At 33.1% G+C, this 20,654-nt stretch overlaps 1 protein-coding gene across 3 annotated transcripts; it reads left to right on the plus strand.

Annotated features, from left to right (window-relative positions):
- Positions 1-1,517: 1,517 nt before the first annotated feature.
- On the plus strand, positions 1,518-20,496 carry LOC100651901. 3 transcript variants are annotated; one of them, XM_012318336.3, is made up of 3 exons: positions 1,518-1,722; positions 12,529-12,584; positions 12,651-20,496. In XM_012318336.3, the coding sequence occupies exon 3, from the start codon at positions 12,678-12,680 to the stop codon at positions 14,556-14,558; it is 1,881 nt and encodes a 626-aa protein (XP_012173726.1). In that variant the 5' UTR covers positions 1,518-1,722; positions 12,529-12,584; positions 12,651-12,677; the 3' UTR covers positions 14,559-20,496. The 3 variants fall into 3 exon arrangements, with proteins under 3 accessions (XP_012173726.1, XP_048269976.1, XP_020723167.1); XM_048414019.1 differs by having other exon boundaries at positions 12,686-20,496; XM_020867508.2 differs by having other exon boundaries at positions 12,689-20,496.
- Positions 20,497-20,654: the final 158 nt, after the last annotated feature.

Consider the following 20,654-nt stretch of genomic DNA (forward strand, 5'->3'; position numbering starts at 1 on the left):
AATCTAAAATAAAATGGAAATTAAAAATAAAAAATTGCATTTTCGACTTTATTGTCTTGAAAATTCCACGAAGCTGTTCTCAATATGCTGTTACAGACTTTAATGAGTAGGAAGGAATAATGTAATAATATAGGTATAAAGTAATCTACGATTTTTTTCAAATGTCTTCAAATGTCAATTTTTTCCGTACAACTTGTACGAGGTAAGCTGCTGTCCATGTATCGTTCGATTTGAGGATCCCTGCGCACCCCGCTGTTTATGTTAACCTATTTGACAATTTGAGAAGCATCATGAAAGATAAGAAATTCGATATTTGTTTACAACGTTTATAGCAACCTAATAGCTGGTAGCTAGCAACTTCGGCTCACTTGGTTCCTTAGGAACTGACAAATTTATAACATTTTACAACAGTTGAATTCGTAACAACAGTACGTACTAAGAAAAAAATGTGATTCCATGCGACGATGAAAAAATATCAATGCTAGTACAATCGATATGCCGAATGTCAAAAGTTAATATTAAATTTAAACGGTGTATGGAGAATATATTAAAATTGCCGTATCGTTCCATTGATCCATAATCATTTGAAAGGGAATATTCTTTTTTCTTTTCCAAAAAGAATATAGTAAACAATTAATTTGCCTTTCTTAACGAACTTACAATTAGTTTAGTTATTGCGCGCTTCTTTTATTCTCATATTTGTCTATCTCGGACAGAAAAGTAGATATGAATTTTTCCGTAGAACCATACAATTAAATAGGTTCTTCCAGCGTGGAACTCAATAGGTTCTTATCTATGCTAGCGTGCAACCAAACGGGGCAGACCCCTTATTTTATAAAATCTTGTAATGATGATGTGTTACGTTCAGCACTTGACCGCATGGTGCAGCACTCGTCCGGATACAATCAAAAGCACAAACGTAAGCACTGCCATTTTCTCTCTGCAGTTTACAAGATATACATATAACTATATTTCTAGCTCATAGATGAGTTACGACATATGATTGTGTAGTAGACAGCGTGGGAGAATTGTTAGACTGTTGTCATTGTCATACGTTTCCGTGCGAACGGGTTCTGTATTAAGTAGATAATCCTGTATTAAAAATGTATCGATATATATGCCCTAACATAATCAGAATAAATTTATTTGTATGGTATCTTTTTATCAGTCATTTTAGTAATGATTAACTAGTGTGCATAAAAAAATATATATATGTGTAAAAATATGTATAATCAGAATAAATTTATTTGTATGGTATTTTTTTATTAGTCATTTTAGTAATGATTAGCTAGTATGTATGAAAAAATATGCGCGAAGATTTAAAAGAATAAATTAATTTATTGGATCATATTTTAAGGAATTAACTATTGCATAATAGAATTTGATCTGTGAAAGGAACAAATTTCTTATCTTTTGATACTAACGAAGTATGTATGCACATAGTTAACACATACAGACAAACTGACTATCTGACTTGCCAGGACGTCAAAGCAATGCCACGTTCAGGGCTTTGAAGTTGAGTCAGCGTACGTTCTTGTTGAGGAGGATCACGCCGCATTCAACCGCAGAACTTCGTAGAGTGCGTACCTCAAGTCGTTCCTGCGTCTTTTCATTCCTATGTTAAACTGTTGTTTTGATCGTTTTCTTTATGTGAATAGTGTCTACAAATAATTAAGTTCAAATTGGATGAATAAAACTAAAATTCTTATAAGATAGTGTTCGGTAAGTAGATAATATTTAATTTTATTTTGTTCTGCATACAAAAGTTCTCTTATTATGAAGTGATTAAAAGTGCAGAGATACAAATTTATGTCTTTATATAATAACTGCTTTTCATGATCTCATTATATAACCTATGTTACAAAATATTACAAAAAACTAATGAAAGCTAAAGAAACTGTGATGAAAAAAATGTTGATGCATTTTTTTCATACTCAATGTTTTAGTATTAGGAACAAATACATAACTTCAACTGCATATATCTACTCTTATGAACATTTTTTGTTTTATGAATTGAATGTTAAAATAATATTTAGATCGATCGCATCATTATATGATTATTTTTTGTCTAATTTTGAAATGAAAATATAACAGCAAATAGGGAAATTCTTGATTTGCTGATAAAGCATTGTGTGATACAATAAATCATTCCCGGAGAAATCCCTGATATACGATTTGACAAATGTATCTGTATCGGTCAACAGCGCGAATTAACAGAGAGGTTATGCTAGATCAGAATCGAAGATCAACTTGCATTATAGCGTAGTTGTGGTTTAATTAGATTAAGCGGTAAACAATCTAAATATTAAATTTCACGACTGATTTAGTGGAATATGTTGGAATTGAAATTTTGGTGCAAATTATACTGATTCCAACGTTCTTTTTGTACGTAGTTGTCGATCATTTTATAATTACATACAATAATGTTTCTCTTAACTTTTGTAGTTAAACTTCACCTTGGGAGATCAGAAATTATTGACTTTCTTTTATATTGTCTAATTCTCAATTAGTGGAATACAAAAATGCAAGTTTTAAGTCTAGGGATATATCGGTTTAAAAGTCATGCATATGTTAAATCAAGTTATTTACCAATTGTCCAAAATTTACCAAAAAAATAAAGAATTAAATAAATAAAATACGTATAAAATAATAATAAAAATAATTAAATAAAAAAATGTTAAATCAAGTACTTTTAGCGTAATTTTCATGTTACTTTAACTTGTTACGTGTTCAAACCTAACTCAATTGTGCATCTGTTTCCAGATGAAATTTCTCCTTTGATTTCATATATGTATTACTTTTGATCTGGTGGTTTCTAAAACTAAATAAAATAGATCTAATAAAACCAGATTCCCCAAGGAAAAGTTCAGTCTCGTTCTTGTTCTATGAATGCATTTAATTGTGAATTATTCAATTTATGATACGAACAAAAGATCTGCTATTTTCGACAAGTTCAATATTTTAGTTAAATATTTTATTAGTTTGTTATATGTACGTGATTTTCTTATATGTAAGTAGTGAATTCGGGGAAAAAAAAGGACAACATCTTTACAATATAATAAATGCTTTAACTTGTAGATTACATGATATATAATAATAACAACATAAAAATAAAAGAAATATAATATATAGAGTGACTCTAGAATATAGGTATGTATAGTGGGGAGACTTAATTAAATATGTTATCATTCATACCTATATGTTTATTTCTTTAGAGTAAAATAAAGTTTCTAACACTGTGTTTGATTATTTGAAACCATGCGAGGTTCTATTAAGAGATGAAATTTCTTTCTTTCTATTGAAAATCTTTTACAACTAAATTGTAAATAGAGACCATAAATGATTATCAATTGATAATTCTAGAAAAGATTCTCTTAGTTAATCCGAAACAGTGCCGTCAATCACATAGCAGATCATATTACATTGTTTTTATTTTATACATATACATAGCTACTTTGCGATAATAAAAGCTTTATTATATCAGTTATTGATGATAGTTCACATGTACTGACTGCATTATCATGGCGTGGCACTGTGATCAGTGGCATTGCCTTTAGAATCTAAAAGTTTAGATAGCGAGGGGATCACGTCATACAATCTCTTTAAATTTTTTTAGATTAGCAAAAAAAAAGGTTGCCAAAACGAATTTAATAAGCTACCATAGTATAATAGTATCGAATTTTAACCGAAGCTATAGAAAGACTGACTAGACTTCGATTTTTATGATTTTTGGATATGTTGTAAACCTTAACATTTTGAATAAATTGTTCCTATACACATAAGGATTAAAGCGAGTTAGTTTCCGAGATATTGGCGAGAAACTGTCGTCGTCAAACATTGAATTTTGCCTATAGTTGTGGATTACGACAGCGCATGCGTCAAATGGTTGACACAATGTATATACATCGCATAGTACGTATATATATGTATAGTGCTTACAGTACATTTGATACAAATCCACATCATCGATGAATCACATGGAAAGTCCAGTCGGAAAAATTGTGAAATACAAATTAAATAATAATAATTAAAAGAAATTGATGAGTCGCACAAGTATCCGGAAGCTTATAATTAGAGATAGATAAACAGCAAGCGGTATTTGTGATAAATTTCTGCAGAAAGTATTACAAATAACAGTTGATATTATTCTATTAAGATATTATTCAACGTATCATCATATCATCGTAAAGCTAGTTTCCAGTGTTAAGCGTTAGTATTGGCGTAAGTTTATGCAAATGAGCTTTTATTGTAAGAAAATGTCAAGTTCGAACGCTTAGGACGACTGCCTGGTTTTTGTTACTGTGGGAAGACACTTGTGTACCATAAGTTAAGCACAATTAAATTCATATGGTGTGTGAGCTAGCGGGCTCTGACATCTTACGTTTGCGCGAAAACGTGAAGCTTCGAACGCTTGCAGCCATTTTTTTTTTTTTTAAATCTTTGTTTATTAATTCCAAGTTTTTTACATATTTTTTTTTACATGATATTTTTACATGATTACATGAATTCTGATTGTAGGGTGGTACAGGCAAAAGTACCGATACGCGACGGTACGACATAGCCATGCATTATTACATTTTTTTTCTTTTTTTAAGATTATTATTGTAACTTAAATTTAAGCCGCTGTTGCGCTGTGCTTATGTGCGATATTTTAATTTATATCCTGAAAGCCTGGACGCAAAAACAGGACAGTTCGCTAGCCTATTAGGGAGGCGATGGGAGAGGGTGGACTGGGAAGGGAGGGGAGGGGTGTTCTGTGGAATTAGTATAATATTTATTTACATATTTACATTATTTACGTATTTACACTTTTATTCGGTGAGCGTTGCCGTTCTGTGGCTCTTTATCTTGTTGTTTTTGTTATGGGTTCCGTATCCACCAATATCTTTTTGTGTTTTTTCTATGTTTGTCTTCTGAATCCTTTTGAGGGAGAGCCATGTTGCATCTCCACCTAGTGTCTGCAGTACGACCATCTAGGTTTTCCTCGTATTGTATAGATTTCATTCCTATTTTTCTTCGTATATGATAAATTATAGGGATGTTATTTTGGTCTTGGAGATAGTTTCTTTCGTCTAGGTATAGAAAGGCTTCGGGGGGGATGTAGCCTGTTAACAGAGTGTTTTTGAAGTATGCGTCGTTTGGGTATAAGCAGTCGAAGATTAGGCTATTTTCTTTGATCTTCGCGGCTTGCGCGAAGTGGTTTCTTGTTAGTTTTAGGATGTGACAGTCGATGCGGTGGATGTTGGCTAAGTCGTATATTTTTTTGTTTTTTACATATTTTTTGTATCCGCTGTGTTCTGATCTGTAAATGCTCAGGCAAGCTCTGATGCATTTTCTTTCGAATATACGAATTTTTTCCATTAGTGAAGCTGGTATGTTGTACCATATTGGACAGCCGTAGGTTATAATAGGTCTTATTAGCGTTTGGTAGCACATGATTTTTACTTTGCTATTGAGATGTCTGGAGTAAAACAGTCTTTTTGTTTTCCAGAATGCTTTACTGGCTTTGGAGAGTTGGATTTCGATGTGTTGCTTATAGTTTAGTTTTTCATCTATATTTACTCCTAGGTATTTTACGCAATTTTTGTGTGGTATGAGGTTCTCTTCGTTTGCTTTTTCTTTTAGGTGAAATTTTTTGCAGTGTTCCCTTTCTGTTGGGCCGATTTTGCTTGTCATGGGTCTGAATAGAATGGTTTCGCATTTGCTTGCATTGATTTTTAGTTTCCATATATAATAGTAATCGCTGATTTTATTAAAGAGTTCTTGCAGTTCTTCTGTTCTTATCGTTTTGGTTCTACAGTCTGTTACGTAGATGATTAGGTCATCCGCGAAGGCAATGGAGTGAACGCTCGCAGCCATTGCTTGGATTTCGTCATCCTCGTTTCTAGGAAGAGATAGCGAAGCCACTTGAGAGTGTCGTATACTACGTTCTCTTGCTAGCGCACAGGTTAGCGGGCTTCCACGATTTTACGGCTGTGAATATATTAGGTTACTCCTTGTACAATCGTGGACGAAAGTCAAAGTTTTTTTTTTTTTTTTTAATTTGTGCTTTACAATTCGTCCAGCTGGACATGTGGTAAATTTTTCTAACTTTATTGTTAAATAATATGTGGTGACTATCCCTAGCGGGATACCATCTTCCAGTTTATCTATCTATCTCTCTAGCGAGATTAGTGGCATGCCTTCTTCTTAGTCTTCTTTTTATATGGGTTTTGCTTGTTTCAGCAGCCTGCTTGTTTGGATGCGTTGCCATTCTTTCCTTGTATTTTTTTGCGTATCTGCCAATTTCTTCCTTGACCATTGGTATTTTTAAGTCTTTAAGTAAATCCTCGTTTATGACATACCATGGGGCGTTAACTATTGTTCTGAATATTTTCGATTGTAGTGACTCTAGTTTATTTATGTGGCTCATTGCTGCTGTTCCTCATAATCGTATTTCGTACATCCAAATTGCTTTTGTTATCGTTTTATACCCATGCACACGATCGAACCTCTTTACATTAACGAAAGGTCAGCCAATGCAGCGGGGCGCACTGTCATCCTCAATCCGGACGATACCTAAGCAGCAGCTTGCCTCCTACAAGTCGTAGAGAGAGTACTGCGATTCTCCCGTCCGCAACGGTCCACAACAAAATCACACACGCGTTACGATTGCCTCGACCGCGAGTGTCCAGAAAAAATACATGAAATTACAATAAATGTTCGATATGTCCTCCGTTTCCTTGTAAACAGAGCCTAACTTTTCTCTCAAAATTTTGCCGTATTGTGTTATCATGTGTACTCAGAAGTAAAAGTCGAGGGGATTTAAATCTGGGGACCGAGCAGGCTAAAGCACAGGTCCTGTTCCATCGACCCACCTGTTTCCAAAACAGCTGGTCAAACGCTCTTACACATTTTTCTTTTTTTATCTTTGTTTATTAATTCCAGGTTTTTTACATATTTTTTTTTACATGATTTTTTTTCCAGAATAAACGCTGAATTCTAATTGTAAGGTGGTACAGGCAAAAGTACCGATACGCGACGGTACGACGTAGCCATGCATTATTACATTCTTTTTTCTTTTTTTTTTTTTTTAAGATTATTATTGTGCCTTAAATTTAAGCCGCTGTTGCGCTGTGCTTATGTACGATATTTTAATTTATGTCCTGAAAGCCTGGACGCAAAAACAGGACAGTTCGCTAGCCTATTAGGGAGGGGATGGGAGGGGATGGACTGGGAGGGGAGGAGGGGGTAAACGCTCTTACACTGCGTTGGTAGAATGCGATGGTGCACCATCTTGCATGAGTCATCTCTTAGTACATGTGGATTTTTACGTGCCCAGAAATATTCCTTACATATATTTGTTATATTTACCAAATGTCCAGCTGCATAAATTGCAAAGTATAAATTTAATAATAAAAAAAAAATTATGTTTGTTATTTCACAGTTATTAAATATTGCCTCATCAGTAAATAATATGCTCACGGGGAAATGGGATTTGCGTTGGATTTTCCCAACTCATCCATTTGCAAAAATTTCTTCTTATGAGAAAATCTTCTGTTTTTAACTCCTGAACTTTCTGAAACCTATACGGGTGTAGATTTTCTTTCTTCAATACAATAATGTTCTTCAGCAGCAATAATCGTCGTACTTAACCTGGGATTTTCTTGAATATGGTGCAGCATTCTATCTCCCACATTGTCGCGCTGAATTCGTCCGTCAGGTTTACCGGTACCCTGCAATCGCTGGTCTATTTTGCGAAATATCTTTGCGCTGGGTATAGTCCCATTGTATTTTTCGTCGTATAAACGTTGCGCTCTTGTGCTATTGCCGTCCGTCGCATCGTAACAAAAATGCATGTCCGAAAGTTCTCCAAATGTATGTAACATTTTGTAATAAATATGGTGACATAAATAATAAAAAACGTATAATTTTGCTACACTGCATCCAACACTCACTACCTGCACAACACACGCACTATGACTACTGCATGCACAATAAATTTTCTTATTTATATAAAAATAGTCTTTCCAAGATAATATTGTTTGTTCTCTTAATTATTGTAATGAGAGATATTAACCCTTTGAGTGCTGTGGGCGCATATAGGTGTCTGGCGAAAGCTATCGGTGTGGACTAAGGACACATATATGCGCTTTCTGTAAGTGCCTGGCATGGGCTAAGGACGCATATATGGGTTTTTCAATTTTTCCGAACACCTACGCAGAAGTAATACTATTACGTTTGTGTGATATAAATATAAATGCATTCCTTACGGCAGTAAACAAATGCCAATAGTGCCCCGTTATTGTTGAAGTGGTCGCCACTTGTAAGAAAACTCTACATCTGGTTTTTTTAGTTTTCTCAGGCACTGAATTTTTCACACACAACTAAATTATTAACTTGCGTTATATTTACTAAATTTAGTTTTCTAGTTTATTGTTTTCTAGTTTATTGCCCAAATTCTAGTTAACTGTAAATTTCAATGTTTATAATAAATAATTAAAAATAACTAAAAAATAACGCTCTTGAATCATTTAATCTCGTGCAAAAGAATTACTATAACTTATTACGATTTTCGCTTTGAATAGTCAATCAACAGAGTTCGGTCTAACGAAAAAGTATTCCGTCCACAGCGATCGTCAGCGCTAGACGCGCGCCGTCCGTACGGACGACATAGGCCGCGAGTATTCAGCACTCAAAGGGTTAAAGAATTTCAAGTTCAGGTTCAATCTTAATATTACGGAAGGAAAGATTGTTTTTTTCGAATTAAAGTGCTAAGAAAATGTAGTATACACTTTGTTGTTTGCCATTGCAGGTACATACAGGGTGAAGCAGAGTGATTCTACGTGAAAAATAAGTCATAAATATAGAATAAAATTGTTTCATATGACGCTTCGTTTCTGGCTTCTCAAAAACCTCTTTGAGACATCGTTAAAAATAAAATAAGGTTTAAACATGTTTAATCACGAACTGGTTTTGTACACATACATGATATACTGTCAAATTTATTTTTCTCGAAATTCGATTATTTCATGAACAACTTTTATTGTGCATTTTTGACTTATTTTCAAATATAGTTTAAACCTCTGTCGACTATTGACTCATGTGCAGTCCAGAATTAGTCAAATTTAAGTATATATATTTGTTAAATCTTCAAAGTCGATTCTTTTGATAACGAAGTTTTAAATGATAACATATTATACCAAATCTGTTGTTATTTTTGCACGTCGAATCACACCCTGCCCGATTGTACAACGATTATCGCCCCTTCCTGTATATGTAAATATAGTATATGTATTATAGCAGTAAGTTTCTTGAGTTATATCTCAAATAAGGATAATTGTAGAAGTTAAATGTCAATACTATAAATATGCTTAAGAGTGTTAAAATATCTCGATTACTGTTAGAGAATATACGATTTAAAGCATACTATTATAATTCCTTTCTAACAAATCACTTAGCTCTAGTACAGTATCCAAACAGCAAAATAATTGGATAAAATAATACTTTTTAAGGGTTCGTGAGGTTTGTGAAGCCGAAAATGGGAATTGTTCTTCGCGGAAATAAGACATACAAAATTTCGATTAGTCTGTTGATCAATGCTCTAGTGGATTTTGATGATATCTTTTTTAAAATTTGATACTTTTAGTCTACTGTATGGGTTACTACGTATGCGGTTAAATCCTGAGCATAAGTAATTGGATTAGGTTTAGGTTATGTTTTATTTTCCAACTGGTACGTCGTTACACCGTGAGATGTCCGGTCAGGCCCTGATAACACATAGAGCGGCAAGCGACAGAGAAAGGCATTGGATTTGTTTTGCCCAGTAACGCTTAGCGTTCTGTATGTTCACGACCTTTCGCAGATTTCTACATTTAAGACCTTTGTCAAATGTTCATAAGCTCGAATTTTCAAAACCGTTCATTGCAGTGGAAAAAGACGCTCATTTTCGGCTTTAGCGATCTAAAATATCATCGGAAATACACGTTCAGATCAACAATTTTTCTGCATAGATACTATACTACGTCTAATCACTTTAATGTATTTGGTTCTGATAATTATGTAAAACTTAATAAATAAAGCAATTTTTTCCAAAAATTACAAATCTCAATTTATAATTTTAACTAATTGTAAGTCGCTAATAACCTACATATTTTTTTATTATTTTTTTATATATAGAAATTGATGCGATTGTAAATAATATCGTTGCCTTATGATTTCTTAATATTGCGGAAAACTTGACGATAATTGCGAAGTCTAGGAACTAAACAATAAACGCACGCACACGACACGTGCAAATTCGATTATGCGAGCTCCTTGTGCTATAGCCGCTAAATAATAATTATTTCTTTTTTTCGATATTTTTGTGAGAAATTATTAAATAGAAATTAATTTGTATTTAAATAGAAGGCACCACTAAAACTTAAAGAAATTCTCAAATTCTCAAAAAGTAAAATGATTAAAGAAGATTATATTTAACTGTGCTAATTACGAATAACCATTATAAATGATAAAAATTTTGCAAAATTCGTAGAGGAGTTCCATCCTCTCCGATTTCCGAATATATTATACAAATTAATATTTGGACAACTTCTTTTATACATATAACGGACCACTCGTTTAGTTTCTGAGATACAAAAAACTGCGGATACAAGATACAATGTATTTCTGTCTATAGTTATGCATCTAAGGCAGCGTATGCGCCCAACAACCAATACTTGGAAATACGCCGCCTGAAGTTGCCCAAAACACACATACTGCGTCAGTGTTAGTTATTGGGCGCATACGCTGTTATAGGCGCACAACTATAAGCAGAATTCACTGTAGTGATACCGACATATTTTTGCGAAATGTCGCAGAAATTAAGACCGACTGACGGTTATTTATACAATATATAGGAGAAAGTTGTTTAAAAAGCTTTACAACATATTTAAAAATTCACGAAATTGGAAGGGACAGAATGATTCCACAAGTTCGTCCTATACTGTTGAAGAATAGAAATACTTGTCTGTGATATTAGTGTATCACCTGGGTAATCCTCAAAATGTCGGATACGAAAAAGCATTCAGTGTCACATCGTCGATAATACTTCGTCGATAATAATGGTGAGCGGTAATCAAAATAAAATTCCCGTCATCGATAATGGTTATCGATAAAAAAAAATTCCTGTCATCAATAACGATTATGTCGAAAATGACAACGTGAGTTCGTGCTCGCCCTCCACATGCGGATGCATTAGTTACAAAAACAGTAATTAGAAGATTGTTCTAGATGCAATCGATAGACTCGATCGATGTTTTTAAGATGTTCCTTTGTTTTTTTTCCCTAGTCCATGTAATAAAGGTTTCTACGGCTCAGAACGGTGCAATACTGTATTAACTATTGTGATCCTACCTCTGAATATAGAAATAACAACAGGTTATCGGTAGCAAAAAGAATTCGCGTCATCGATAGTAGTTATCGATAACCAATAAAATAAAATTTTCATCATTGATAACGATTATTCGTAACCAACAAAAAAATTTATCATCAATAATCATTTATAATGATTATTCGTAACCAAAATCACTTAAACACAGATATTAATTCTTATATTATAATTTTTTAATTTTGGGATATAACAGTTATAGTGTGGGCTTTGTGGTATATACTTTGGATTATTCTAATGTTGACGGCATACTTTTCATTCAAAGTTCGATAAAACAGCAATGAAAAGTCGTACATTAAGTTTTAAGAGGTCGTTGTAAAGAGAAGGAAGGTAAATATTTGATCTTCAGGTACATAGTGGTTTCAATCATAAAAAAAAATGTTGCAATGCCCATAAAGGCGTTTGAATTTGTAAAATTTTCGAAAAGAAGAAGTATCTTCACTTTCCTTTCCGGTTATATAAGGTAAAAACAACTGTTGTTGTAGTAAAGTTTTTTAACGAAGCTGTAACAGTTTAAATGTCGACAGTTTTTCATTAAAAATTTAATGATCCTTTAATTTCGTACGACAATTCATATAATTCATATTTTGCCCTTCATTCGATAATTACTGACATTTTATATCCAAAAATATTAAATTATCGCTTAATTTATTATCGGTACTGAATAGTTGCTATAATGTTAGTGTGTAATGAAGAGAAAAGATTAAGAAAATAGAAAGCATGCGAGAAGGCAATCTATAATGCTTTAGATACGAGGCATAAAAGTATCTGTATATTCGATACTTAATACTTTACCGACCGCTAGCGATTCAACAGCATACGCACGTCCGACCGGCATCTCAGGCGTAGATTCTCCCTGGCGCCAGCTCTGTTTCGCTTTAGACTCTCCAATACCATTCTTTTTGTTTACCGCGACCGATACGTTTTTCAAATTGGTATAAAACTGTGGGAGCTTACAAAGCAACGCAACTGACGCAATTGAACAAGGTCCTTAGTACTAAATAACAAATTACTGCTCAAATAATGAGAAAGATTGACAAAAAGCCGATTAACAGGCTATCGGTCGGTAAAGTGTTAATATCACTTTAGATTTTGATCTAACAATTGTGTTATACTTGCAGATGTTTTAAACATCCGAAGAAGGAAAACAACACAGTGGATAAAATTATTTAGAAGGGTAAGAAAGATTCTTCTTCAAACGTTTATCTTAAACATTGTAATTTTATGAAGTATATATTAATAGAGAAATATCTCTTTTACCGACATCCAAATGGGAAGTAGCAAAATGAGTGACGCTGCGGCGCAAGAGTTGGAAAAACAATTCGGTTCATTGTGTATTGGAGAAGAGACGGAGCTAGATATCAATAAATTAAACAAAGGCCAGAAGCAAGCGTACGATAATATATGCAAATTATTAAATGAAAAGTGGAAGTCAATTATCACGATCGATGCTCCAAGCGGAACTGGTAAAACGTTTCTTCTCTGCACTTTGGCTGTAAACTGCGGGAGAGAAGTAAAAATTCTTATATTCCGGAAAGACCAGGCAAGTGAAATTTTGTTGAAGAATATACAGACGTACACGTATGTATCTTTCTGTATGCGTCATTTCAATCTACAGTATCATGAAGCAATTCAAATGTTTCGAACGTTCAGTGATGATAAGATTCGAGAACTTTATAATTTAATCGTGTACTCTAGAAAGTTTGTCGTTGTTGAAGACAGATCCGTTCTTATTTTAGACATATATACTATACCCTCACCGGCCATGTTGCTTCTATTATACATACTATTCCTTAAACATAATCTGCACTTACTTTTTGCTGGGGATGCTATGCAATTACATTCTATCAATAAATGTGCATTGCATAAGGAAAGTAATTATTATATTATTCAGATATTGAAGGAAGAAAGCTTCTCGTCAATAATTAATTTAAGTAAAAACATGCGAATATGTGATACCTTGTTTGAAGCGAAAGTAGCAAATTTTTATAAGCTTCTGCAGCAAGTACAACCTGCTGGGAACGTTCCGTTGAATTATAAACTACGTTACCATTTATACACTCAGTTTCGACCGAAATATCTCGTTGAAGAACGTTTTGATACTATTTACATTGCTCAAACTCATCGCAACATTACAAGACGTTTATATCGCTTCATTGAATATCTGAAGTCGACTGGCACAACGTATTATGAAGTACCATTTTGTTATAAATTAGATAAAACCAAGCTTCCTCTCGATACTCGTAAATATAAATTTTTTCCCACCTTGCTGTTAGTAAAAGGATACAAATATATATACATTACCGAAGAAGGTGTCCATCATGTTGTTCACTTGGAGGATATACTGTTTGAAAACAACGAAATTAAGAGTTTGATAATCAGATTTGTAAAAGATAAAAATCGCGTTGAAATAATTAAACGGGTCAAGCTTAATTATTATCAGATTTTACCAGATTATCGTAATTGGTTATACAAAAATGGTGTAATATATGATAAAAGTGATATACGGCAATTTCCTTTACGTCCATATACGCTGACATATCATGCTACTATAGGACGAACGATTGACGAAGCGCAAATAGAGCTTAGCTCCGAGTGTGTATATGCTAACTTCTTATACATTGGTCTTTGTTCTGTACGCCACGATATCGATATTCATAAAATTCATGATGAACGAGATCTGGCAGGATATTTGATGACGGAGTATATGGAAACTCTTGTACCAAATAAAGACAGTGAAAAATACTATTATCGTTGTCACTTGGACAAATGTGAAATTTATCCATATATTGTTAAAAATACAAACAGCGAGGATCTAGATAATATCGAATGGACGACTATGAATGATATACATAAATTTGAGACAAGCCGGAAAAACTTTATCCGCATTGAACGCAGTGAATACGAGAAGCCCAACAAAAAAGTGGAGACACGATACATGGAAATTACAGAATTTGTGAAAGAAAATCCAGAAGTGATACTTAATACAATGGACAAAATACCTGCTGACGATTTGAACAACAATTACAATAAGGAAAAGAAAAGGAAGAAGAAGGGACAGCGACAAAAAAATGAAGAGGACAAAGAATCAGATGCATTACGTTACTTACGTGAAAAGTACAATGAGTGGGTTCATAAAAAAAAAAAATAATTTCCAAGAATAAGTCTATGTGCGAATATTAAAGAAAATTCATACTTTTATATTTTATTTTGATATATTTTCATAAGAGTCTATATATATATATATATAATTTAAGCGGTTGAAAATTAATGTTACGCAGTTGAACGCCGCTGATGCCTTCAAATGACCCTTTAAGTAGTGCCATGATGCAAATGGGTTATAGATGCAAGAATTAATTATGCGCAAGATTCCAGTTCTGTGTCTATGTTCTTAAAAATTTAAATTTACATAAACATCCGCAATTTAATAATTATGTTAAGTCTTCAAATTGATGCTTCTTGAGTGACATTCATAACATGTAGAATTGACGCCGGCACCAATATTTATGGTTTTCTCTGTGAGGCGGCGCCCCAATGCACGGTCTGCTTCGTGGGGCGGCGCAGCGTCGGATTAGACTGACAATTTTTCTACTTTGACCCCAATTTATAGTAAAATTACAAAAGCTATACGATTCCTATTGGGTTCAATGAATTCCGTGGACTTCAACTAACACATTGATATACTATAGTTTGGCAATATCAATTTGCATATATCTATAAATGTTAAGTAAAGCTGATGGGACTCTAATTTTGTACTCTTTTCGTTTTTTCATTTAAATTTTTAAAATGGACTGACAAAAGGTCAGCATGTATGCTAGCTACTTCCAAAAATCACAGATGTGTTATAATGTCGAGATAAAATAATATAAACCTATTTTGTGCAATATGTACATGTGCGACCCACCGCGATACATGCCGCCCCACGGAACAAACTCGAGTGACCCATCGGTAGTGCACGCCGCCTCACGGGACAGATACGTGTGACCTACCGATGGTACACGCCGGCGTCAACGTGTTAAATTTATGTTTTGTCATACGTTTCCTTTATTTCTTTGTTGTAAGTTAGGGAAACAAAATCTTATGGTCCAAAAATATTATTTGTATTACGTATATTATAAAAAATTATACTTATAGATAATTGTTGATAATTATATGCTTTATGTGATTCTATGATCTTTTAGATATAAATGTTTGTTATATAATGTCTGTTACTGCAATTTACAGCTGCTTTTTGTTGAATTTGTTAAGGGATAAAAAGTTCCTGAAAATTAATTGAAACAGTTCATTTTAATTAGTACATTTTTATAAATATTCTATTTTTTACCCCTCTGATAAAATCAAATTAAACAGCATACTTAAATCTTATTATAGTTTTAAAAAGATAGTAAAACAACAAAAAATTCTACGTATTAATCTCTGTTATTTAATTAGCGTCTATGTTTGTTCTATCAAACTCTTTATACTTGTTTGTTATTTTATTTATAAACAATAAATATTTTAATATTTTCTTAACTAATAAGCAATTTTTTGTTTTACAAAATTTAAAGTAGCTTTTTGCAGTTGCATCACATTCCAGATTAACCCTTTGCACTCGAGAGGCTATTTCCCGTCACCACGGCGTTCCGTGTGGCAACTCGAGAGAAGAATGAGAGGCGATATTCCCTGTTTATGTTAAATTTTGACCTCATCCAATTGATGAGAGCGCAGTACTGGTTAGTAAATAGATTCTTTAGCTCTTTATATTGTTTGTTATGAAGTGTGAAATGTTACGCTTTAAAACGAGGATGAAATATTTATGTTCAAATTCTTCCAAAACCATGGTTATAGTAACGTGTCCGACGTTAGTTCAGATTTGACGATCGTGACAGAAGTATTATAGTCTTGTAAATTTAGAAGCTCAAAAAAATGGATTTGGAAATTTGTTGAATTAATTCATATATTAAAATATAAAAGAACGAAAGGTCACTTAACCACCCACCTACAAGACACTCGTCACATATGCGGAAATTTACTTTGAGTTATTGCTACGCCCGACCAAAATGGCCGCCGAGTGCAAAGGGTTAAAAATTGAGGAACTTTAGGACTTATTTGACTTAACTTGTATTATTTTTTTACAAAGTGGAATTTAAGGGATGGTAGGAGAGATCTAAAAAGCTTTAAAAGAAAAGTAATAAAAAAAAAAACTGTCGTAACATACAGTAGCGAACAAAAGATTAAGACGAAATGGAAAAAATAAATAATTGATTTACTTTCTATAGAAAATATAAATACAGTGTCCTACTTTTGACTAATTAGACATTTGTTCGTACACTTATAAAAATAATTTCATTTTGATATTTTGCTCAGTAGCTAAGTTATAAAAAAGCAACGAAAGCTGTATATTTCGTCGGTCAAAAGTTTAAAACTACACAAAAAATATTAATTTTTGGTAAGAAAATATACACAATTTTTGTTTAAATTCGATATTTTGTCCAATATCCGTTATTTCTTATCACTTCGGTACATCTTCTTGGCATAGTATCTATTAATTTTTTTATATCGATCTACCGTAATATTACTCCAAGCTGTTTCAATTGTGAAGTTCATTTAAATTTTTCGGTTTATAACCTTGTACTTTTTTTTTTTTTTTTTTTTTTTTTATGATGTTCCACAAATTCTCGATTGGATTAATGTCTGGTGATTGCGACGGACATGGCAACACGGTAATATTTTCTTCTTCAAAACACTGCTTCACAACCCGAGCCGTGTGCTTCGGATCATTATCATTTTGAAAAAGAAAATCATCACGCATATTGTTGCGTGCAAAAGGCAACATTGTTATTAAATAGGTTTTGGAGTTCGATATTTAATTGATTCACACATATTTAATTAATATATTCTGTATTTCACCACCGTGTACAGCCATATGAACACACTGGATATACTCAGATAATTAACTCGTGGCAGACGCCAAAAACAAAAGAGCGTCGTTAGAAGTCGCACCAACTTTGCATGTAGCAACTAGTGATCATACCAACCTAATATTTTCCTCAACAAACATTGTGTTCTTGAGTATGTCCATGTACTGAAAACGGTCCATACTTCTGAGGTGGTTGTTGGTGAAGGTGCCCACAAAAAATACTCTTGATGTTTAACAAAAAAGGTTTATTAAACCATTAACACTCAACAATCAACAATTCACGATCAACAATTAACAATCGATTAACAATCAAGAGTTAATAATCACGTATCTCGAATTGTGTTTGCTTCGCTATGACGCTAAACCTTTCGCACTTCGCAGCTCGGGACAGACTGAATCTTTTGTTCGAAACCAAACGGATTCTTTTCTTTGTTGCCCCTCCATATTCGCACTACGCACGCGTTTATTAGATGCCGCGACGGTTGCCGCGTATGCATTCTTCCGAATATTCGGCGAAGGAACCGTAAAGATATCGATGGTACATTAGGTATGTCGGCCTTACGCTTTGTAGTTATAGCGCCTTGTGTCGCGTAGCCGTTGGAAAGTTCCGTGGTTGAGTGCCGCCACAATTCCATCAATACGATATATCGGACCAGGACCGCCTCAAGAAAGACACGCCCACCCCATAATGTTCCCACCACCATGTTTAAGAGTTTTTAAAACGCATTGTGTTTTCGGACTTTCGCCAATTCGACGTCTAACTTACCGTATCCCGTCAGAAGAGACGCGATTGAATTTCAATTCGCCTGAAAACAATACCTTTTGCCAATCTTCACATGTCCGATGCTTATGAGCTTCAGCAAATGCAAGTCGTCTTTTTCGATTCCTAGAACTCAACAGTGGTTTCTTTCGGGGTTTTCATCCTCTTAAGTTAAAATCTTCTAATCTTCTCCTAACAGTTCTAACGCTAATTTGTGTATCATTTTTATAGTTTATCTCCGCAGCAATATTATGTGCACTACGAAAACGATCCTTTTCGCTCAATCGATGAATCCGGCCATCCATTTTCGGAGTTGCGTTTCCGTGGTCTCCCGTTTTTCGGTTGATCGCAATACATGCCTGCCTTTAAAAATTTATACCAAGCTTGCTTACAAGCCGTTTCTGACCTGTTCACTATATTTGCTATTTCGGTGAAGGTTTTAGTTTGATTTCATAGCCTTACGATTTCTTTCTTTTCGTTTTCAAGTAAATTCTTTGATTTCCCCATAGTCTGTTCCTACCTAAATGAATTTTAAGCAATAAAAGCTACACTAAACAATGATTTTGACATTCTAGGAAAAAAAAAAAAATATCATTCACGTTTTACACAGATCGTCTTAAACTAATGTCCACTGTTTACAAGTGCTAAGCGGTAACTAACTGTTGTAACTCTTACATTGTTTGTATTTAACTGGCGGTTTGAGGTTATGAAGGTCAAACATACAGCTATGTTATTCCAAAGAGACGAACCGAATAGAAGAATAATATGCGTATAAGATGTTTGTAATACGGTTTCCAACTAATCGTCTTAAACTTTTGTCTGCTACTGTATAGTTACAATAAATATATATTTATATATACTTGAATTTATGCTTTTGTCATAAATGTTGATTATATTCGTTTATTCCATAATTTTGTGAAATATGTTAAAAAAGCTCTTTTTAACATTTTACAAAATATTATTTATATATTATATACCTAAATTTATTTCACAAACAAAGTGAAATATGTCTGAAATGTTATTACAAGAAGAAGATTTTCATTGATAATTGTTTTCAATCAGAATTATACTTTTTCACTAGTATTGTATTGTAAGTAACGAAAGGATAAACATAGTTTTTTTTACATTCTATAAAATATATTGAATTAATATTATTCCTTTTTTATATAACTTTTTATTTTATTCGAATAAATATCTATTATTATTAGCAGAACCTTTATGTATATCGAAAATCAACAGTCGACCTTTTTATTTTATTTTAGTTAAATGTTATGTTTTAGTATTAAAGCGGAAGTAAATAGTTTAATATCAAAGTATTGTTCAAGTGCAAATTAATGTTGAGGATACTTATAAGTAAAATAATATCGTTTAATAATTTATAATATAAGTTGATCCTACAAGCTGATGACAAAGGATTGAAAGACTTTAATTATTGTATAAGATTTTTTTACAAATTTTACAAAATATATTTGGCGATTATAAATCGTTAAACAAAGCGACAAATTTTAATTAAAAGGATGAAGATGGCAGATTATATCATTTACATTGTCTTTTACTGATGGTTGCTTAGAAACCTATAGCATTGATTTTGTAATTGTAGGAATTTAATCGATTTTCAAGAACGATATATTAATTACTTCCCAAATTGCAAGTATATTCCAAAAATAATGATAAATGAAGAGTATAGGAGAAGAACGCGATAAGTAATGTCTTTCATTTGTTACACGTAGTTTTAAAGTTCAGTATTCATTGTCATACAATCCCAAAGTTGTTACCAAAAATGTTTACTATTTAATTTTAAAGCTAAACGCATTTTTCTATCTTCTTGTAATTTCAAAATTATGTATTACAGTTTTGGCTCGTATAATAAATAATAAACAACTGGTTTCTGACTCGAAATAAGCAGTTCACTATCCCCTCTTCCTTATTTCTTATACAACTCAACAAAGTGAGAGTTTCAAATATGAGTAAGGGGTCTGCGAAAGCCAGAAGCAATCAATTTTTGCGATCGAATGAACAATAACATCGTTTAGTGGAAGACGAATAGTATATGTATAATGCCTTCTCACTCTAGCATTGGCGACTCTGAAGTGTTATATGCTCCTCGGCCAATCGTTTTTTGTTTCACCGCTATCTCCAACCTGTCGCTCGTTCTGCGTGTTCTTTCTTATTGCGTTCGAAAACAAAGTCAAGCCGAGTAGCATATATGATTCCTATTAAGCAACCAGTCGATCTCGACTCTATGTTGCCTATTTCGAGGTTGTACTTGTTATAATATTAAAGTATTACTTTTTTATAGTTATATCTTCGGTTTATAAAATATGTCCTTGTTTAAAAGACGTATATCTTTATATCTAAGATGTTCATCCAATTTTCAAATAAGTTTTTATTATAAAGTGATATTAAAATAAAAATATTGCTGAAAATATATTTATCAAGTTTTTCTCTTGTGACCTTTAAATAATACGATCGAATAGTAATGCGTCTACTCTATATGTATAATATTAGCTACAAGTGGTTCATCCGAATCGTAAGTTAAAAAATGTTGATGGTAGCTGCTGTAGGAGAGGGCACGCGTGTTCGCCGGG

Source organism: Bombus terrestris, chromosome 18, assembly GCF_910591885.1.
Source record: "Bombus terrestris chromosome 18, iyBomTerr1.2, whole genome shotgun sequence".
Taxonomy (NCBI): Eukaryota; Metazoa; Arthropoda; class Insecta; order Hymenoptera; family Apidae; genus Bombus; species Bombus terrestris.

What these genes read in the sequence shown, in the direction of transcription:
- LOC100651901 (XM_012318336.3), top strand. Translation starts at nt 12,678, where the DNA reads ATGGGAAGTAGCAAAATGAGTGACGCTGCGGCGCAAGAGTTGGAAAAA.